Source organism: Channa argus, chromosome 10, assembly GCF_033026475.1.
Source record: "Channa argus isolate prfri chromosome 10, Channa argus male v1.0, whole genome shotgun sequence".
Lineage (NCBI taxonomy): Eukaryota > Metazoa > Chordata > Actinopteri > Anabantiformes > Channidae > Channa > Channa argus.
The window spans coordinates 20283382-20307122 of record NC_090206.1 but is presented as its reverse complement, the minus strand read 5'-3'; the positions used below and the strand labels follow the sequence as shown (position 1 = coordinate 20307122).

General features: G+C 40.7%; 1 protein-coding gene across 4 annotated transcripts in view; it reads left to right on the top strand.

The window, feature by feature from the left end:
* slit3 (slit homolog 3 (Drosophila)) overlaps positions 1-23741 on the top strand; it is a 222756-nt gene that overhangs the window by 119231 nt on the left and 79784 nt on the right. The window contains exons 5-6 of one of the 4 annotated variants that reach the window (XM_067518822.1): positions 6043-6114; positions 18027-18098. In XM_067518822.1, the coding sequence (XP_067374923.1) occupies positions 6043-6114; positions 18027-18098 (144 nt within the window). The other 3 variants (XM_067518824.1, XM_067518825.1, XM_067518823.1) reach the window with 3 other exon arrangements.

Genomic DNA, 23741 nt, shown 5'->3' with positions numbered 1-23741 from the left:
GTCAATATATTCCCGTAAGACGAGCCAAACAAGAACGTACTAACTTGATAAGACTAGAAATAAAACGGAGTATAAAAAAAATCTGAAGTGAAAGAGCTCATTTCTGGGCCTCAACCAATGACACAATTTAAAGCAACAATATCGTCAGCTGGAAAAGTTTGAAATATTAAAAAAGTCACTAACGTACAGTTTGACACTGCAGACTCACAGTGTGTGAATGCACTGCCAGCATGTTATGCAATTTATTCAACCTGCAATATATCCTCCCCATTTGTTGGCATAAATCAGACTCACTTAAGTGGAGTGGCTCTGCAGCCAAGACTTAAAGACCGCAGTTGTAATGGGAAGGCTCAAGTTTTGAATGCATGAAGCTACACTGTCTGTGGCTTTGCCAGAATGCAGCAATTATTGTCTATATCTTTTCCCAGGTTAAATGTAGGTTAGGAAAAAGTTGCCCAATGAGAGAACAAAATATCATGTACAAGTGTGAGCTAGTTCTTCTCAGATGCCACACTGCAGCAAAAGACCTCCCTCTTTGCTGTTGCAGCGTGGTAACATCCATATTTATTAGATCATATGAATGCGTGCTGACACTCCCTGTGCGGTTACCGGGTATGTAGAAAAATCCATTCTTGTATCAGCGGAGTGTTCAACTTCTTCAATTTATGTACGTGACAGAAAGTGAGGACAAAGCTTTAATAGAAAGTTTCACCACTTAAGGTCATAACGCAAGAAACAGTGGTTCTGGTTCTGCAGCTACAGGAATACATTTAAGTAATCTACTGTCCCAGGCATTAAAAACTTACCATATATTTATTGTGATTTAAAGGCACCACTTAACAGTGAGGTAAAATGGCATAAAGGACACCTTAATAGTTCCAAAGGTTACACATACCACTGGATATTGAACGGCTTCTACAGTACAGACGGCAAGTAACTAATACCGGCATGACTTTGATCTTATCCTACAGTGGAGTTCCTTAAAAAACAAGTGGAATATGAGCTAGCCAGCAGTCGATATTTATTACTGTCTTTATGGAACAATATTAAATGCAGTTACAGCCCCCAAGGGAGAGAAAAAGAGACAGAGAGGGAGAAAGGGAGTGGGATTGCAGGAAGGGTGGAAAAAGAAAGTGAGAGAAAGGAAGAGAGATGGGGAGAAGCTTGAGCTAAGCATTGAAGGTCTCTCAGGTTTCAAATAAGAAACTGTGGCACCTTTTCCTCCTCTATCCTCCCCCTCTTCTCCTCTCCCTCAGTTTTTCACCTGGAGCCCAGCCAAGGGTCATCTGTCATCTTTCTCCCGCTACAGTCTCTCTTCTTTTATTAAAAGACACACACAGCAACACGCACAAAGAGGATACTGCACACTGTTGCCCATCCACTCTCACTTACCTGCTTTTTCTTGCGCGCCGAGACACAAATTCTACCTGACATACTGATACACACCTTTGCTGGCCTCCTTGTCATCTCTGTCTAACTGAGACCTCATGTGATGCCACCTGACACAAAGCCATGTGAAATCAAACATGCCTGCTTCCACTCCGCTGTTTGTAGGTTAATGGTTCAGGGCTGAGTAGCCCTGGCTCATATCTGAACGAGCCTGAGGGTGGAGCTGTCTAATATCTGGCATCTAATGTGACATTAAAAAAGCGTAGGGAGAGATACTCTTAAAGAAGAATTCTTTTGATCTGTGCAAATGAAAGATGTGTGTACTGCTTTTAGATCTACGTGTGTGTGAGTGTAGGTGTGTGTGTGTAAAGTCTCTAAAACGCTAAACTGTGCCCTGCTTAGCATTTTGTGAGTTGAAGGGTTAACAGTAATATACGAAGCTGCTAAGGATGACCTGGCGAGTGCTATTATTCTCCTCACATGAATAATGGAACTTAATATCGAGGAGGTGGTAGCTTGGAGCTCACACACACCCTCACACACCAATGCCAGCATCACCCCAACCAGAGATGGATCTCGCTGTCATCCCCAATCTCTCCAGACTTCTAGGGGCCACAGAGAGTCACCATGTACAGGGAGGACAGACCTTGGCTGGGGAAACCAAGCAAAAGTGTGGGGTGGGGGTGGGAAAGGGGGTCTTTGTGGTTTTAAAAAAGGGGGGCGGGGGGTCTGGAAGACATTTGGTCACAATTCAATCTGTTATACAGTGCTCAGGAAAGCATGACAAACATGGAGTGGATAATGGAGACTGCTTTTTCTGTTGCTGCTGCTGCTGTTTGTTGCTGCTCCTCGTCTTCTAAATCATTCTCTTCGGTTCTTCTTGTGCCCATGCATCCTCAGATTAAGCTCACTTGAACTCTGCATTGCCTTGTCTTCATCTAGCTCTCGAGATCTTCCAGTTCCTCAGAAGAAATGCAGGTGGTTTCAAGATCAGTATCACTATAATTTACAGGCTTTGTCATCCAAATACAGCTGATGTATAATTTAAACATCCATCAGTCTCTTTAATAGAATTTTTAGGAGATTAATTGTGTGCTCCCTCAAATGCTGTAGCAATAGGGAAGGACCCAAAACGTCTAAATCCAATAATTGAAATGTTGGAGAAAATCATCCTGGTATCCAAATAAGCTCTCTGTCTGTCTGTGTGTTTTTATGTGTATGTGTGTGTGTTTGTGTGTGTTTGTGTGTGTATGCTTTTTGTGTGTTTAATTTGTCAGTGATTGTCCTTTTCAAGGATCACAAGCCAATCTCCTGTTGGTGATATAGCCCTCGCTCTGCTCAAAGGTCGGCAGGTATGACTCACAGAGTGATGAGAGAGACGCAGCTGTTTACATGAAAACGTAGCGCAGCCCTGAATGTTGAATGTGTTCAAACATTAATAATGCATTATGATAGAGTAAAGAGTTATTTCCAATATCTGAAAGTACATAATGTCATATCATAACAGCTAGAGGCATCTGTTTGAATAATACAGGTCCTAAAAACCTGTTTTCTAAATTAGCTTCTAATCAGTTGAGTCTTAAAAATGACATTTTTAGATCATTAAATTTAATTTTAAGTTTAGGTAAACTAAAGACTAAAAACTAACAAAAACGAAAACTAAAGTTTTCGTTTTAGTTGTTTTTAGTCTGTTCTAAATACATGAAAGTTGTCAATTATCTGATATAAAAAAAATCTATCAAATCATGATGGCAGTTATTTCACGTTCTTCAAATCATGGCAGCTAGTATCAATTTAGTAATACTATTGGAAAATAAGACTTAAATATAAACTTAAAATGTCTCTAACCTCTTCGGGAGTTGTGTGATATGATGTCCCTGCATTTTTTTATCTGTGTATCCGGTGGAGATGTACGTACGTGTAAGTGGATGTGTGGAAGTAGAATGTGTTGATAGTTGTGGGTAAAGACTGTGACTGTGTTGAGACAGCATACACATTTTTTTTTCTTTTGTCATTTCCTGTGCAAAAACACCACACATGAGAAATTAATTATAACAAACTGAAAGAGCGTACGATGTTCTCCTCTGTTTCAAGCTAATAAGCTTTATACATAAAACTGTACAATCTGTCTGACCTGAGTAAAATTACAGGTTGTGTTTTTCCATCCATCTCGTTTACACCTCTCGAAATGTCACCCGAACAGTGAGAGCGCTGGATGAGGCTTTTCATAACCCTAAAAACCAGGTTCACAAATGGACAACCAGTAACCACCCTCATGATGAAAACTTCATTCAGATCCTTTTGGCATATGAGTTTTATTATTGTGGCCTAAACTGTGGAGCTGGTGTCAGTCACTCCGCTGGAGTCATAAAGACCAACAGAGAGAGAGACACGCAGTCTCATAATGGTTTTTATTTAACTTGGACGGTTTTGCTTCTGCCATAAGAAATAACAAATAAATATCATGGAGGGTAAACAAAACAATAAAATATGTATTAGCCATGAAACTCTTCTGAAATATGACTTTTTAATGTTTTTTTTCTTTATCTTTTTCCCGCTCCACTGCTTTCTTCCTTGTTCTTTGTAATCATCCTCCACAGTACACAGAGAGCAGGGTGGTGTAAAAGAGATGCAAATTACAGAGATAAAAGAGGTAGATTTATGGATCTAGTCAGATAGTTAGGTAGATAGACAAAAAAGAATGATAGATAATACAGAATGATAGAGAAAGGAGTGCGGGAAAGACAGCGAGTGATAACCGCTTTGCTATTTATCTGTTTCCTATTTGCTCTGTCAACATCTGCATGGGAGCAACAAAGAGAAAAAAGAAAGAGAGCTTACGAACCTTACAGAGAAATCTCACCCCTACCCAACAAGTGTCAAAGACTTCAAAACAAAAAGTGTAAACATGAGGAATATTTTCCGGCTGTGCAGCACATTAAAATATCATAATGCCATTCCTCCCTGTCAAATGTTTGCCTTTTTTTGTGCTCCTTCGTTACCGCAAGCATTGAGCAGAGTTGCACATAAAAGCACATGTTTTCTTTGCCTAAAGAGTATACAATGCCAGGCACATACTTTTCCCATCAAGGCCTGGGGAAAGAAAACAGGGAACGCTCATCTTTTGTCAAACAAAAGGAATGAGCCAGAAAACAGAGGGCAGAGTGGGACACGTCCAAAATGATGAAACCTTGTTAGTTTGGGGAAATGAGTTTTGTGTTTTCCGAGCACGGCTCGCCAATTAACATTCACAGCACTAATAAAAGTTGATTGGCTCTAGGAATAATGCACAAGCAATTTCCCTCCTGTGTGTGCGAGTGTAAATTACACAACATAAACATACAGTGTGTATGCTAAGGCTATATATTTGTGACTGCATGTACATTTATTCCAAGGTATATGTGCATGCGGGCGGGTGTGTGTGATTGTGAAATTTGAGCAACAACAATGAGCAGCAGTTCTTAATTGCGTGATGGAAAATGTTTGGTTGGCACATAATTAACATTCTCCACGTAGAGGACCGCTGATTTGTGTGTGTGTGTGTGTGTGTGTCAAGGTCAGGCAGAAAACTCCACACAAAGGGTTATTGCTCTTTTTTGCTGCTCTGTTGTCATTACCTAAGTGTGCATCGACTATCCAACATGCGTGGTCATGTATTTGTGTGCAGCTGCTGATTGACTTTGTTAGCGCATGTGTGCACAGTGTGTGAGTGTGCAACGCAGGCCTGACTGGCAGGAATATAGGGTGATTAGCTTGTCTGATATTTCATACTTCTCTTTCTCTCTATCTAATTACATTGTGCTTTCTGAACCCTGTTTGGCTTCCAGGCTTTCTGTCCAACAAACAACACTAATAGAGTTAAGGCCAAGCCGTTGTGTCATGTCAGAAATCATTTGGCTCATATAGGTATTCATTAGAGAGGAGGAAAAAGAGACTTGGCGAGGCCGTTGTATTTGCCTGCATGTTCAGTGTGTGTGTGTGTGTGTGTGTGTGTGTGTGTGTGTAAAATAAAGAGAAAAAGTCATTACTCAGAGGGAGAAAAAGTAAACAGGCTGTATGATGGCGGTATTAAAATGTGTGTGCTCGAGTTTCTCTGAATAGATATGATTGCTTCATTTTGTTCACCAGAGCAATGCGCTGCACTGTTAGAGGGCTTATGTTTAAAAAAGTGTTTAAAAAAGAAATATTTTACTTTAAAGACTTGAAACATACATTCAACACACGCACTTCTTTATTATCGGATTGTGCTCTCTTTCCACATCACTGCCTGTCCATTATTCTGTCTCTCGCTCTCTCTCTCTCTCACACACACACACACACACACACACACACACACACACACACATATGTACTGTAAGCTGCAACATGGTCTCATGGTCTTTTGACTTTTAAGGAACAAATTGATCCGCTGATCATAAATGTCATATCATGCTTTCCCTGTCTTTTCCCTCTCTATCTCTTTTTTATTTCTGTGGCTTTGTTTTGAGATTGGCAGAGTGTGTGTGTGTGTATTTGTGAGTGGTGTAGATTAAATGTGGTTTGTGCTTGTTGATCATTTAACATGCATATAATATCTCTGAATGTTTGAAATACCATCCACTAATGTCTGGTGTTGTTCTCTCTGGTTCTCCCTCTCCCTTTCTCTCTCTCCAGAGACCTCAGTGAAAACCAGATTCAGGCTGTTCCGCGGAAAGCTTTCAGGGGAATCACCAATGTCAAGAACCTGTAAGAACAATTACTCCTCACCTTTCCTTTGTCTCGGTTCCCTTTCCCATCATCTTCCTTCACATGTATGATCCTTTGTGCTTTGTGTCACCGAGCTTAACGTGGTCCAAATGCATTTAGAACATTGGAGGCAAAAGAGCCAAAAAAGGTAACGCAGAATGAATCAGAGAATAAATATGAAACCATGCTTTAGGGCGAAAGGCGCAAAAAACTGTATTTTAAGTGTTTCTTGTTTTATCTAATGTACTGTGCTATTGGTGTTTACTGTATATTCTAGATGCAGTCACAGTATAATTGTTTACAGTATAATTTGAGGGAATCTTGATAGACATAGCACAAACATACCGGATAGACGTTCTTATAGAATAAAACTCCCTGACAAATTTCCCTGCTGCACATGGTTTGTCGGTTTGCATCTCCCTGCCCCTCTTCGCCCCTGTTAGCATCCCGCTTTTCATCATTTTTGCCTGTCTTCTTCACTTTTCCTCCTTCCACCCCCTTCTCTTATTTATGCTTCATGTCCCCTCGTGGTCTCACTCTCCTCATCCTCTTTCCTCATGTCCTCTGCCTCCCTCTCTTCCTGTCCAGAGAGGTTTTGTCCTCGTGTCAATTGCTCAATAGCCCCTGTCATTTATTCATGATGCCCTAATCACCAATAGTGTGATCAATATGCTGCCTAATCAATGCTGCTCATCAATAATGACTGATCAATCCTGCCTGATGCAACACAGGGAACTAGACAGACTCTTGGGGGTAAACAGTGTCAAATATTGTGAGGAAGTTCAATATAGGTAGAAAATAGAAACTCAGTTGATGATTCTCATAACAGAACAGATCAGTGACCAACACAGACTATTCAGGTTTGGATTAGGCTGGAAAAAAAAGCAGATTTGCTCAACACATCTTCTCTGTGTAAATTAAAGTTTGCTGTTGTGTTTTGACAGAGGAAGGGATAATAACTACAAGATGCAAAAAGATATCCATCCATCTTTGTGGATGCTCCCCAAGTATAATTTCACTCCTAGAGCTACTGACTGGCAGAAAAAACAAACAGTATTCTCTGGCTTAATGGAATCTAAAAGAAAAGAGAGAGGGAGGGTAGGGATGGAGGTAGGTGGGGTTGAGTCTGTGGGCTTTGGCTAAATGAAATAAAATAAAAGGTTAAACAATATAGATTTTAACTTAAAGGAAAATAAATCTTTATGTCAATCAATGATACAAAGGTGGACTATGTTCGATTTCATGCCTGTATCATTTTTATCCAGTGGGTTTGTGCTGGCTAAAAATAACTCCGGATTTGTTTGATTACTTAATAACAATGAAATTCGTGGAATAACAATGAGAACTTTGGAACAGCTACTTCCTGGACTTTGTGATGCCGATATTTTTTTAGCTGCTGTTTAGAATTTCAAGAATGGACTGTGTTCCATTCAGGTCGTTTGATCCAAATGAGCCTTGCAGAGAGACAGTTTTTTCTTTGTTGTTTGCTTTTATCTGGCATCCAACTTGATAAGATCCACCTTCCCAGTAGTGTTTGTAGTAGTGTGATTAAGTTACTTTACAGATCAGTTTAGCGGTTGCAGTAGTAGATTTGTTATTTAATACCCCATTTAGTGTTTTGCCAACACACAGGTAATAACTTTAGAGAGTCACTTATCAGCAGAGGGGGAATCCTGGTTCCAGGTTTGGCGGAGTCATCGCAATATTTCACTCCAGTAGCAAAATCCCACTATGCTTAGTGACCAATCACCGAGAAGTTTACTACCTCCAAACGTACATTTGTCACCATAAACGTGATTGTATGTGTCCCAGAATTATTAAGATCTTCTGTATGACTTTCCAGCACATGATTTCATTGGCCAATCTGTGAATTGATTAAAATGCATCTTGCTACAGATCAGTAATTCACATTTAGAAAACAGGCAAATGTGCTCTTCTGGTTTCTTTCCTCTCCCAAGTGTGATGAAAGTTCAATATGGCTGCCAAGGTCCACAGGAGATTATTACTCTTAGGTTAAATGAACCTTTAAGTGCCTGTACTCTGTGCTGTACTACTATATATATATGTGTGTGTGTGTGTGTGTGTGTGAGACAGAGAGAGAGTAAGTTTCAGTTCCCGTGGCTAAGCTCCAAACCTTTGAGTACAGTTTGGCCTCTGATCATCTAATCCACTCTCCCCTCTCATGTCGCACACAATCCAAACTAAAAGCTACACACCCTTTTACCTCTTTGACCTCTGAAGTTTGAAAAAAAAGGAACTGTTGGCCAAGTCTGTTGCATCGTAGTCAGTATCAGTAAGTTGTGATGTTTCAGCACCTTACATGTTGTTAGTGATGTATTTAACCTGTGGTCATCCAAGGATGGCTTGTGGAGCATGTAAGCTCTTTTTCAGCATCACATGCACTTAACACACATCTCCACCTGGCCAGTATAACCACAGTCTCCTCCAATTATCCCCATCCACTGAGAGTAGGGGAAATTCATTATGAGTTTCCAGACGTTGCACATTGGATTTATTCCACTGCACCCTGCCCCCTTTTCTCTTTAACACCAGTCTCACTGCTCTAATGCAGCTCCTCACTTTCTGCCAGAGCTATAAAGTCATATCAATCAACTTTGACAGTAAAATTGTGTCTGCCCCCGTTAAAATGTTTTTCACTAAATTGCTTTGACCTACAAAGTGAATCATTTCACTTTTTTCTCTTCCAAAATTAGGAGTGACTCGGGCATATAAAGATCGTTCATTTCTTCCTCCCTTGTCTTCTTCTTTCAGCACCACCTTCTCCTACTTTTCATTTCTTCCTGTAGTTTCTCTCTCGTCAGCAGTACTTTCCAAGACTTTCTCCTCCTCCTTTCCTCCTCTTCAAATTGCATCCCCTTCCCCTCCCCCCCATCCTTGTCTTCGTCTTATCTCCCTCCATCTTTGTTCTCCAACCTTGCTGCGAACAGTTTCACTCTCTCGTCATTATTTGCTCTTCCTCTTCTTTCTCTTATCCTCTCATCTGCATGTTGATCTGTGTGTTTCCGTCTTGGCCCTTTTCCTTCTTTTAAATCAATTTTTCTTTTTTCCTCAATCTCGTATTTTCTTCTTGTTTGCTCTCCATCCTTTTTTCTCTGTATGCCACCCCACTCTTCATCTTCCAGTCCTCACTGTTTTCTCACTATCTCTCCATCCTCAAATCCCTCCGACTTTTTCATACATTTTTCTTTATTCTTCTTTTTCATCCTCATCCATCCCTTCCTCCATTAGACAAGGTGACTCCTGCTATAAAAGGCTCCAACCCTTCATTATACCACAGAGTAAAAAAAACCTTCATGACATTCTGTCCCTAGTGGACACAACATTGATTTTCTCATATGTCTCCGTCTCCCTCACACTTTGTGTCTCTCTCTTTCACTCTCACTTTCCCCTGTCTCTCTCTCACTTTTTCTCTCTCGCTCTCAATCTCAATGTTTCTCTCCCTTTCTGCCTCACTCACTCTTTCTGCGAGGCAGATATGGTCTCTATCTTTCGCTTCTCTTGGTTGTTCCCTCTGATGCTGCCTAGTGGCATTGTAGGCTACACAATTTATTGCACATCTCTCTTGCTGTCTCTCACACACACACATACACACACCTGCATCCTTTACTGCTATCAGATTGAATGCATTGCTGAAACTGCCAAGAACCTGGCAAATGTGATTACTGTAGTTTCACACTAACATAAGGAGACAAGTATATGCCATACATCTATGTGTAGGTGTTTGGGTATGTACATTGTGCTGACTGCTGGTCCTGTCATTCCCTTAAACCCAGCCTGTCAGTCAAACTACAGATGATAAAGGGAAATGAGGAGCTAGAATGCATAGATTGCACCATGCACACATTTCTAAACGCTCTGTGCTTAGTAGTTTGTTTGTTTTTCCATGTCATATTCTGGATACTTAAATCGTATCGGAACCAAATCATATTTTCCACAATCTAATCTTGTTGTTTCTTGTCGCTTTGTGTCCTGTCTTTTCTTGTCATGACTAGTCTCTTCACTACAGTCTTCATGTTAACCGCTGTTGTGAATGTCCAGCAGTATTTTTGCTGCTGTTCTGTTCCCGCTCTTGAGCTTATCTTAAAGGGAACATGCGGCAGGGGGGAAAATGCACGATCTCTTAAAAAAAAAAAGAAAAAAGAAGAAGAAGAAGCAGCTGTAAAATTGCTTGATTTTTCCAAATAATCAGTTTCAAGTATGAGGCCGGTTCTCTCTGTAAACAGCAATGTGAAAGCTCTCAATCAAAAAACTGACCTGTTGCATCCCCACCCCCACCACAGGACAAGATGAATGCATTTAATCTTGTGAGTGGGCAATGCACCAAAGTTAAGCAATTTCGGAGTATTTGGATCATCTTCGCTGCCTGTTTGGTCCCCCAGTGTGGAAAAGATGCAAATCTTATAATGGAAGCGTGACTATATTTTAGCACAAATCCCCTCTGCAGTTCAGTTCCAACAAGCTGCAGCACTCAAGCTAATAACTACACAATTATGACCACCTTGCAGGGGCCTGATTTACATTACAGTATATCGGGTAATCAGTATGCTGGTGAGTTGGTGAGCTTAAAATGGATATAAATTGAGAAATAAAAACTCACAATGAGAAATGTCATATAACTAACTCATTTCAATATAAAATGTATTCATACCTCAGGGGGTAATTTGATGCAAGCTGGTTTGCAAACATAAAAACACAAAATCACAACAATCAACTGACAAACTATAAGATGACGTAAAAATACAAGATCAAAAAAGTCAAATAAAAGCAAAGATTAAAATGAAGTTATAGCAGGCATTTGAAAATTAAACTGCAAAGGTGGAAGTGAATCATACCACACCAAAACCTGGGGTCAAAAAGCCACCCCGAGATTCAGTAGTGCTTCCTGCCCATAGTGGCATGAAGGCAGAGATGATGTGATCAACCACAGATACTGTATGTGCCCAGTTGTAGTCACGTTTAACCCTTAGAGTGACTGGACCCTGCACCCTTCCAAACTACACAACTTCAAAAATTACCCGTGTTAGAATCAATGTGTTTTTATTCCACTTTCATCACTTTGGTAATTTTTTAGACCCATCTATGGAAGCTTGGGGTAGTAGTACAAAAAATTTCGTAACATGTATAAATGGTAGGTTGAAAATTTAGTGGCATGACATCAAATACATGTGTTTTAGAGAAACAGCTGGACTATGTAATGATAAAAACTTTTCATTACAAAGATATTACAAAGAAAACGACCTCACCGGGTCATTTTTGACCCACTTATGCATCTAAGGGTTAAATCAAAACGCATGTGAGTCATCCGTGCTGGGAGATATTAGCTGTAGCTGGATAACAGAGGAGCATGAATGCATCAGATAAGGTACAGCTGTTTTATATGGCCTCATATTACACATCAGTGCCCACACAGACACACTTTTTATCTTCTGTAACCATCACGTCCTCATATTGTACCTTGTTTTCCATCCGCACGCCTTCTCGCTCTCTTCAACACTTTTTTTTATCGTGATCAAATTTAATTCATTTTCCCCACCGGGTCCATCCATGCTTAACATCTATGCAGTCATTGGAGCTTCGGTAGAATGTGTGCGGAGAATGTAATATGTACTTTCTTCAAACAATGAAACCTTACAGAGCAGTATATCTGAGTAAGACCAAAAAAAGAACAGACCGCATGGCTTTACTTCTTTACCTTTCTCCTTCCTGTCATCTTCTTCTTTCACTTCTCCCTCGTAAAACGCCTCCACGCGACACGCTTCCCTACCCACAATGCAGTGCAGGATGGCCGTTTGTTTGAATTATGACTACACTGCCTTAGTAAGGGGTGAGAACATTGTGTCATCTGCGTGCACACACACACACACACAAGCACACACATTTCTGACCTGCACTGTTGTGTTGTGTGTCTCATTGCAGTTGCCTCAAGTTGTTTTTATGTTTACCACAATTCCAACAATAGACATTGTGTGTGTGTGTGTCTGAAAATATATAAAAAAAAATTATTAATAAGCTTTCATAGAAGAGCATCTATGAAGGTGACACCCAGAGCAAATTGCAAACACTTTGCACTGCAATTTCTTCTCTGACCAAGCATACAGTGCCGTAAGGTTTTTAGGGGTAGAAGAACAAAAACATCATAGCCAGCTTCCAGGAGTTGTTTGCTCCGATTTCCATCATTTTTCGCACAACACCAACACCCCCCCCCCATGCACTTGCCTTAAATGGCAGGATATGGCTAAATCAATAAAGGTCATGACCAGCTGAGGCAGGAGCAACAAATTATAAATAGCTTTTGTCCAAATTGTGACATATTTTCAATCGGTTTCCAAAAGGTGGACACACACAACAACTTGGTTTTGATGACTTGTTGGATCTAGTTGGTTCTGGTCAGTATCTGCCTGGCTCCTTCGATGATGACAGCCAGCAGATAAAATTGTTAGTATGCTGTTTAAAGATTCTCATCTTTAGTCATAGTGTTGCCAGTTGCTTTTTCTCATGAAGATCATCAAACATTGGTAACCGGCGATGTCACAAGTGAGGAATTTTAAGTTAGCTTTGTTTTACAAAGTTATTTCGCCTCCATTTCCCTCTATAGTCTGTGTTGTCCTCTTCTCTCCATCCAGGATCTCAGCACTCTTTTTGTCTCTTTTTTCTTATCACTGTAAATTACTGGCACTGGTTGAAGCTATGTTTGTTTTGGCAGGTCAAGTGTTTGCCCCTTACAGACTCTCAGAGACTAGAAATCCCTGGTGGAAATAGCCTGTTTTTTACTTTCTGCATATCCTTGTCCAGAAATGGACATGGACAAGGAACACGCACAAACTTCTATTGATATGGCAGTAAGAGGACATGGACACGTTCCACGTGTGCTCACTGCAAGACATGACAACAACTATCAACAAGTAGAAACGCTGTTTGTTTTGTTTGACTGAGCAACATAAAAAAGTAAAAGAAATAAAATGAATTTGAATATTAAGTGCTTTGCATAAACGGTGTCAAGGATGTTGAAAATAATATTACATACCTTCCATATATGAAACAAGCAGCACTTTAGAGCTGTGGACAGTCTGGATAGTAACAAATTATTGTCCTGCATGTGGCCATCCACAAAAAGACCATGTATAGCCTTAGCCGACAGTGAAGACGACAACAGTGATGTCACAAATATGAACATGGACACACAGACAGGGGAAGTCTTGCGAAGTTGCGCCCCCAGCTTATCAGAGGTATTTTTCTTCACAGTGAAAATACTTTTTGATCATTTACTTCAACTCACATTCAGGAAAACGTACTCCTTGCAGTGCAGGGCTTCTTTTCATCCGCTTATGAGCATAAAGATAGATTTTAGAGTTTAGCAAGTTTGACTTTATCGAACTTTAATGTGTTTCCACCTTTTTTTTCCTTGCTAAAACAACAGAACCTTTTGAAGATTCTGTACCGCTTTTCTCATTTAAATCACATAACAGCCACTTGCTGTCCTTGCTCCATCTACCAATCTCCGTCTAATACTCAGTCAAACAGAGGCGGACTTCATAATTATGTGAAAAACATGACATGACTTCCTCTACCCTTGAACATCACTAAAAGCAGATTCAACATTTGCAAGTCAAAATCTGCCATGCAATGTACAAATCCTCATTTGCAGAACTGAGGCTACATGAAGTGGGGGCCATTTCATCCATGATGCCCTTCTAGCCTCCATCAGTTTGACATCAACAGACCTGTAGCCTTAGCCATCATTAGCTCTTGAATCACCTCGTTTAAACAGAAATATTATTATCATAAAGTTTCTTTGGACTGAGTGAAAACTTTTTTTTCACCAAATGTTTTTTCAATTGTGAACTTTCTTTTGAGTTGACTCAGTTGGGTTTTATAAATGAGGAACATGTAAGAAAATGTGATCATATTGTCTTAGCAAATAAAACGTGTTGCCCTTCAGGCCATCGTGATTCACAAATGTAGCCCAAATTCTCAGCAATTTAGCTCACTCACAAATAACTCCCAGACTTCACTCTATAGAACCAACTGAGCCCCCTGCAAATGGAAGTGACGCATTATTTGTTGCATTGGATTGACATCCCAGGGGGATATATTGTATCCTCCTTTCCTTCCTCTGTCCTTTCATTAATTAGTCAGTCAGTAGTTGTTGGACTGATGGATTCATGGAGTGGCAGGGCTACTGTGTGTGTGTTTATGTATGTGTGCTTCCCTTTGCTCCAGATGGTAGCAGAGGGAAGCATTGAATCAGTCTGCCAATAGGCCTTATGATAGACGTGATTAAACACACTAACTAATTACATGGAAGTAAATTAAAAATTGGGCCCCTGTTATATTCCCCGGTAACAAACATTAATGATGTGAACAAAGAAAATCACACGCTGGTGCGAAAAGAGAGAACACACACATACGCAAAGTACACCACACTGATACCAACCATGTCACTGCTAATCAGGGTGGTTGGTGAATAAAGCTGTCAGAAGAATCCAATCATATCACGGATGATGGAGTCATTTGCTGTGGATGAGGATGGAAGAGGATGAGCATGGCCTCCAATACAAATTTACCAGTTATTTTCAATTCTAGGAAAATTACAGATGTGAGGTTTCAGCAGAATAGTGATGACATGTTCTCAAAATTACCAGCACACAGTTGTGTAGAGTCAAATACACTTGGAGGGTTAAAGATTTATCACCACTTGCTAGTCCGCTGTGGTAGTTGTACAGAGTATTGGGAATTGCCCAGCTGCTCATCGACAATCACTGAGGTAACACAGTTGACATTGAAACCCATTAGAATCACATGAATAACAATGTGGAGGTCTCTATATGCAGCTTTTAATCCAGCTCAAGGTCTCACCTCAACTAAAACATAGGAATTTGCCAAAAGTGTGTGAAAAAAGTGAACTTAGCCAGCATGGATACTGGTACAGTAGTACATGCGTGAGCAAAAACAGTTTTACGTTGAATTCTCTGTAATGCCACACCCTTAACTTTACATTTTATTTTCTGTGTTATAAAAAGCTGTACTGAAAAAAAGAGGCTTTAATAACTACAGTCATCCTTGGCAATGCCATGTGTCTCCATATGGCTGAGCAGGCTGTGTGCCAGGTTTCCGTCCAAAAAACAACATGCCTTTTAACTACATAAAACACAAACATGGCACAGCCATATGTTGGTATGATCCCCAGACCAACTATATTTTACAGTCCAGTCATTTAACAGATGCTCACACTTAAAGCTGCTGTGCAACAAGTAGCCAAAAGAGGAAAAAGTTCTTAGATTTAGCTGCAAAGCATATCAGTGTGTTCTTTAATACTGTTACAGCAGATCACTGATGATCCTGAGCAAACTTTACAAATCAGGCTCAATTAATGAGTAGTGGCGGCAAGGCGGTGAGCAACCGTCTGTATGTATAAATCACCTGTAACTTATAATTACATTGAATCAAAGCAAATCAAAACCTCTTCTCAGTCCCACCAAATCTTTGGAGGGACGAAAACAATTACATTGCAAGCCGAACCTGGCCTGTGGGCACGCAGTTGTTTGATATTTACTGTCTTGAGTCCAACCTGAATTCATGCCAGCCGTTAACCACCAGCACCTGGTCAATATCAGGTAGAAATACATGAAAAATGTGCTTTGCTCTGCTGCCCTGCAAACTGCTTTCCATGAATCTGTCATACGCGTTGATGCTGCATTCAGAGTGCAGACATTTTCAAAATAAGAGCATAGGATTTAAATCAAACCACCACAATGAGAGAACTGTGGCTTGATATGGTTGCTTCTTTTTTTTCGAAAGTTCAAATATCTTCAACAAGATGGTGATGTTCACTCTTTTTCACATTTATTTGTCTAGTGTCACTGTATTTAGGACTTTCTTTGAACAGCTTCTTCTTAAAAAGCAGTTTTATATTGAGCTATACTTGGTGTTGGTGGTGTATTTTTCAGACATTAGGGGCTTACCCATCCCTCAAGCACCTATAGAAACAAAATAAAGAAAACGTTGGTCCTGGAGCCCTAACGTCATTGCTGTTTCCCAACAGAGGAAACCTTGCTTCTGTTTTGGAGAGCACCTTCTTCAGCATTAAAATGCTGACATGACTGATACAACAGGTGCTGCAGAGTCCTGAGCAGACACAAGGGCTATGTGGGGAAGAAGAAAAGGGAATTTAAAACGTTGATAAAAGAAACTGGGGGGAAGAAATGGATTAGCACTGGATAGATGGAGTATGTGAAGAGAAAAGGTGAAGGGGAATCAAGAGGAAGAAATGAGAGGGCAGTGGAGGGAGAAGAAAAATGGATTATGAATGGAGAAAGGGAGAAAACATGAAAAATGGAGAAGATTAATGCTTGAAAACGAGAGGTGAGAGAAAGAAAGGAGAGTATAGAAATCAAAGAAAAAAAGGATTAGGGATGGAGGGATCTGCTGGAGGATAGATGAGATGGGAAAAGGGACAAGGAGGAGAAGATTAAGGTGGAGTGATATGCTTTTATCTTCTAGTGTGTGGAGAGCAGACGGTAACTAGTCATTCACTGGGTGTGTATGTGTGTTGGTGTTTTTGACCTTTATGATTGTGTGTGTTTCACTGTTTTTATGTGTTTGAATGCTTCCTTGCTTATGTTTGCAACATGTTTTTCACTGTATGTGTGTGCACATATCCAATTGTCTGAAGCTAAATGCCACTCATCATTTCTGGCTGATTAAAAAAAAAAAAAAGAAACAAAGGAGAGAAAAAAAAACAAGAAGATGCTTCTAAAAGGCTGCCCTTTGTGTTTGTCCATCTGTAATTCGTCCATCTGCTTCTTAGCAGAAGAAGAAGCGAGGGGGAGGAGAGACAAAGGGATGAGTAGTTAAGGAGGGAGTTGGGAACAGAGATTTTGAGGTTGTTGGGTTCATGGATGGAGAGATGGATGGCGGTGGAGGGGGGGTTGAATACGTAAAGCTGAGCAAATTAAAGTAAAAGCAAAGAGGGGGTGATGGAGGGGGTATATCTGGGAGTCCAGTGAACAGGGCATCAAGCGGGCAAGGGAGGAGGGGGGAGGTAAAGCAAGGGATAGAAAAGAGTCAGGAAGTAGAGAGAGAGTGAGGGAGAAGGAAGGGGAATGGGAAAGAGAGGCAGAGTCGTGACTGTAGGTTGATTTACGGAGGCTTTCCTTTTAATGAAATTGTTTCACTGACAGAGCCGGTAAAAGGCCCTTAATGGATTGGCTGGCCTAATGTAATGAAATTACTCCCTCTTTCACTACAGGGAGAGGAAAAAAAAGAATAAAAGAGGACATGGGGAAGAGGAGGAGGATGGGAGAGGAGGAGTAGGAGAGGAGAAAATGCAATTAATATTTACAGAACAGACAAGCAGGGTGGGCTTTTAGTAGCTACGGCTCGCTCGCTCTCTTCTTCACTGCGTCTACCTCTCTCGTCCCTCTCTTTCCTGGTGGCCAGTGTGTGCTGGGCGTGCGGCAGGGGAGGGAGGTGATAGGCTGACGCCAGACAGGCCACTTCAGCGTACCGGTCTCCTCTCTTGCGCTCTCCTTTTCCTCTCCTCCACTCCTCAGGCTTGGCCATATCAGCACTGAGGTGAGAGACTTAACCTTAGCTTGTGTGCTGTTGTCTGGACTGGGTATCCCGAGAGTCTGTTTGCCTGTGTGTGTGTGTGAGAGTGTGAGAGAGTTGACGCCGATGCCTCCTACCTGCTACCTGAATCCGGCTACTGGGGTATCACCTTACACACACCCCCACAGGCACACATATTCACACTACCAGTCTTTTTTGTTAGTCCCTCCCCCAGCTGAGCAGACCTTGCAGACTTGCGCCTGACTCTCTCCCATCTCTCTCTCTCTCGTCTGTGTGTGTGTGTGTGTTTGTCTGCGTGTGTGTGTGTGCGTGTAATGCAGGCAACTGGACAGCAACCACATCAGCTGCATCGAAGATGGAGCTTTCCGAGCGCTCCGAGATCTGGAGATTCTGTAAGTAGAGAAAAAACCTGGTTCTCTCACACTGGCTGCTCCATCTCTCTCCTCCTCCTCTCACCAGTCCTCTCTTCTTCTCTCTCCCCCTTTTCATGTGTTGTTTGTAAAGCAGGGACCTGTTCTGCGCTTTCCTCCGGTCGCTAGCAACATTGTTTTTGGTCCTGTTCAGTTTCTTTGTGTCTCTTCCAGTTCATGTAAAAATTGACATCTTTCTCTTCTTTCCTTTCTTTCCTGCACGTCATCCCTCGTTCTTTCCCATTCATCTACTTCTTTCTTATCTTCTCATAAATCTTTATGAACCTGTCTTCTGTACATCTTGCATGAGAAAAACTTAAACTTAAAGATGCTGTTGTTGAAAAGAATGTTTGTGAGTATTATATTTAATACTCCCTTTAATCCCTTTGTGTGTGTGTGTGTGTGGTGAGGTGCACGTCTAAGTGTCTATTGCTCGACAGGATTAAGTGTAGCGTACCTGTTCGTTCACCGGCAAATGTGTCCTTGAAACACACAGAGACAGAGAGTGAGGAAAAAGTGTATCTGCCACCTGCTGTGGTGTGCGTTTCCTCTGCATCATGTGTGGTCGTGGATATGGAAATACATTAATGATACTGCGTGTTTGCATTCAGCTTTGTGTGTATGTGGGTGAAATAGACAGTGTGTGTTTTATGTGCGTGTGCATGCGCACATTTTAAGAGCTGTTCATTTGTCACTAGGCTCAGAGGTGTGAATTGTGACTGCTAGGTTGTTTGGGGGAAGGTGTCTACTTTCTCCATACTACACTGTGTGTGTGTGAGAGAGAGAGAGTGTGGGAGAGTGTGTGTACATCATTTTGCAGGAATATATGTGTATATGTGTCCATTGCATGCATTCTTAGCACAGAAGCAGATGCTGTGTATCATGTTCAACTCACTGCAACAGCTGAACTGTCAAAAAATATTTTTCTACTTTTTGTGCTAAAATACTGTATGTGAAGGTTAAAGTGTCAGGACTTAATTTTTTGAAAAAGCAGGGCTGCAAAGACATTAACAAAGAAAGAGTTTTTGTTTAGTTGGCACAGGCATTGGTTTATTTGTCTGCAGGGTTGTTGGCAATATATTTGTGTTCTGCTTTTTAGTGCTGAGAGGTTAAAAGGTCACTGGTTTTGTTGCTGAATATGTTTATTAGAGGGTAAAATTGTATAGCAAATAAAGCAGAGCAATAAGAAAGAGAGAGAGAGAGAGAGAGAGAGATCGGAGTAAAGACCAAGAAAGGCAGAGGCAGGAAAAGAGAAAAAAGAGAAAAGACATGAGGAGGGGAAAGAAGAAGAGGTAGAGGGTTGACATCACTGCCCCAACCTCTAGTCTTTCTGTCCTTGGTTAGAGAAAATGCTGGTTGATCATTACAGGTGGACGTGGTTGAGGGTCCATCAAGTTCATAATACTGCAGTGCTGAAGATGAGCACTGGCCCTCACTGTAACCAGATGTTTGCTTCTTCAGTTGAGCACCTGAAATGAAGAATACTTGATTGCTTGTGGTGGAAATCTCACATTAAGTTCCACTGTACCCGGCTACAGCATGGAGCACAGATTATTCACACCAGACATATTTAGAGTATGGAAAACGAATAAAATTTCTTCTGTAAGTTGAAGTTCATGAAAAATGTGTTGATGCCAAACTTTGTGGTTTTAAGCCAAACTTCATAATTAATATTCTTGACTCGTTTATATTATTTTTTTTAAAGCTATAACAGAATGCAGGTATTCCAGAGTAGAAGCTCACTGAGATTCCCAACAGTATCGGACACATCTTTAAGATTATCCTGCTGTCGGTGGGATTGTTCCTGGTGCAATTTGGTGCTGCCTAATGTGTTCACATGAATGATTAAAGAGAGCACAGAAAACAGTGGAAAATGGGTCAATACATTGCAGCTTAAACTTTGGACCAGTGCAAACGCGGCAAGTAAGTGATGTTAGAAATATTTTATATCAGCTTGATTTTTCTTCGGACGGCAAATAATTATTTTCTCACCTTTCATTTACCTCGTGAATCCCTCTCTTTTTGTGAAGTTTGCTTTTTTGATTCCCTAGCCTCACTTTATGCTCAGCGCACAATCGAAGGGATAGGGGGCAGATAGAGGGGGATCGTCAGTGCGAGATACAACATATTAGCAATTCATAAGACTCTGACAGCTGAGTGCTCAGTGGGATTTACAATTCACTGTAAATACGCAGCCGTTTGCATTCACAGCAGACAGCATGACAGCACACAGTATATTCACTGAATGTGACATTTTAATAAAGGCAGGTGTGTGCTTGTTTGTGTGTGTGTGTGTGTGTCTGTATGTGGTCAAAGGGCATGAATGACAGTAAGCAATTCTGCCACTGAACTGATCTTTATTTGGAGCATCTCACACAGATGTGTGCGTAGCCACACATATGCATACACACAAACACAGCCCCATCTGTTCAGTTCTAAGGGTTTGTTTCGTGACTGTAGTACGAAATGGGATGATAGATGTAAATGTGACTGGAGGTCATGTGACTGCACCATCAGGTAGGTGTGTATATTTGTGTGTGTACATGAATATGTGTGTGTGGACGTATTCTTAAACTGTACCCTATTTTATTACTATTTGATGGCTGGTTGAAGAAAAGGGGGTTAAGACTTGGCGTTAGGGTGTGGGTTAGAGTTCCTAGGCGTTGCTCAAAGTTGAGGTTAGTGTCGAAAAGATTGGTTCATTAATCCATTAGCCAATCAATATTTGGTTCATTTATCAGGCAGCAGTGCTGGTTAGAGCTAATTGGTTGGTTCCATCCCGGGGATTTACTGCTGTTTCTCTGCTCCATATCATCTCAAATCTTTTAAGCTTTTTGTCAGACAAACAAAGGCATTTTAAAGATTGAGATTTTGAACTCGGCAAAATCTTTAGTATTTTTTTACCAAATTAAGCCACATTATGAAAAATTTACTAAATAATCAAACATAAACCAATAAAAATGCATATTCACAATAATTTCTAGTTGAAGCCCAAGTTTAGGGTGCTATTGAGCTTAAGCATGCGGATGAGATATAAATTACAATTATCAATGTAGTCTTGGCACTTGCCTACATATTTCCATCACCGTCACCAGTCCAAATCATTCTTGTCTCCATATATGTATGTGAGAATGTATTTGTGTGTGAAAGTTTGAACAATAATTTAAGAAGTGCAACAGGAGTCCTGTATAAGAGACTGCATGTGGCCTGGCAAGCAAATGGATCCATGTTGAGTGTGTGTGTGCATGTGTGCTTCTGCCATTTGTGTGTGCACGCCTCATGCTAATTGTAAGAAGCACAGCGCTGTGTGTGTGCCACTAACGAATCTGCACATTAATTAATCTAGTCATTTTTAATTAGCTGCTGTTTCTTGGTAGACTAGGCTTTATCTGAGCTTCTTAATATGTTTCACAGCAGCAGCACTGACGAGTCAAATCCGAATATTGGGGCGTCGGGCTCAATTTAAAAATGCTAAATGGATTTTAGTTGGTAAGTTTTATTAATCTTATTGTAATTGTTCTCTAAGAAATGACAGCGTGTTTTTATTATTATTTAATTGGACAACATGTTAAAATTATGACACATTTAAACGGATTGTTTTCATAAAATATTTGCACATCACAAACTGAAAAATCGTGTCTATGTGCCAATGCGGCTAAAAGCCATAACAGTTTTTCTTTGTTCCAAACACTGATAGCTGTTTTAACAGCCACTAATTTATAATGTTTTGACATTTAGTGTCATTAACAAAAATCTAATTACAATTGATTTCTGTTGTTTCTACCAAACTATGTTCTGCAGCCTTTCATATACAGTAAGAAGAAACCCCTAAGCATCACTGTGCAGTGTATAAAATCAAATATATACTAGTCGCCCTGAGGCAAAGCACCTATAGGTCTTCTCATTTATGCATGGGTGACTGACAAAGACCTCATTTCTGTTTTCTGAGACAGGAACAGTTTTTAAGACATGAAAAGTTCAGGGTAGCCCGCTTTGAATTGTTGTTAATCTTTATGTCTCGGTTTGACAGGAGAGATTTTCTTCCTCAAGAGGTTTAGGGAGAAAGACGGATATGACTAAAGACACTTTTACATTCACCATTTCCTTTGATATCCGCTCCCTTTACTCATGTCCTTAGATAGTCTCTTTCTCTCTGGCTTCCTCTTCTCTCTGCTCTCTCTTTCATGGCTGCCAGGATGAAAGTGGAGGATCGGTGTTGTAAAAGCAAGGCAGTGCCGGGCTATGATTTATTTAGACCCGAAAGCACTGCGGTTACTATCCTTTCCTCTCTTTTTTTGCCAGAAGAGGCAAGAGACAAGAGAGATTGGGGGTGAAGGAAAGAGTGTGGTATCAGGGTTGTAAAAGCAGCCAGTTTCCTCAACATCATTTATTTATCTGCTGTTGGACCTGAGCAGGGGGAGGGAGAGAGAAAGCAGGTGATAGAGAAGACAGAAAAGGAATGAGTGAAATCTAGAGATGTGGATCCAGAGGATGGAAAGATTTAGACTGTGAAAAGTAAAGGTAAAAAAAAAGGAAAGAAGGTGAAGATGAAAAACCAGAGCAGTAGACAGACACGTAAAATGGACAGATTCCAGACAAATACAAACATTTGTGCACAAAGGATGCAGAGAAAACTTATCCATTGGTTGCAGATTTAAAATGAGGCAAGAAGAATGAGATGCAGGGATACAAAGGTGTGAAAGACCTCAGAAAACTAAAAGAAGATGAAACAGGACATGGAAACACAAGAAGAAACACTGACGTTGGCGGGTAAAAAACAAAAAGGGCAGTGATGGAAAATAGATTGAAAGGATCAGAGGGAGGAGGGCAGAGACGCATTAATTATTGATGGAACAAATGTCTGACTGACTGACTCAATTTGGCCCTTTGTTGTTTCCAGACCACCGAGGCTGTCAGATAGACTCAGAACAGTGCTGCTCAAAGTAAGGGTGGAGACCCCATTGGGTGTCTGGCCTGCTGGCTTTCTGGATCCTAATGTTTTATCAGTCTGGGTGGAAAAAAAGGTGCTGTTTCCAATGAAGACACACTTCATAAAGGAAGGCTCGCCCTTTTAATCAGATCATTTCAGGGACTTCTGCTTTATCAGTAAGTGAAGCAGCATTCTCATCCATTGTGATTTCATTCTGATTAAAGCTGTAGCTAAAGGACTGTGGACAGCGTGGCAGAGTGTAGCAGATAGTGAAAGACTGGAGGGGCGGGGTCAGTAGTGTTGAAGTGCCCTTGGGCAAAACACTGAAACCCTAAGTTGCCCAGATGCGTGTTTCTCACTTGTTGAACACTTTGAATAAAAGCTGCAAAATGAGTAAATGTATATGTAGAAGTGCATAGTGGAGCAGAATGGTTAAATTTCTTATTTTAGTGATGGTTTAAATTGGATATTGCAACTTTAAGTGCATTAAAACATTTAAAAGAAAGTCTCAATGGCTGCATCAGGTAACATTGGGAGATAAGCATTCATTTGCTTTATTGCCCTTTCAAAGTCGCTGTTTCTCTTCATTTAAGCCTGTATACAACTTGTAATGATACTTTGGCTTTGACCTCTGCTGAAAGCCATCACTTCCCCCTCCTTAATATCCGTCCAGTTATTTTCCACTAGCCTGTAAT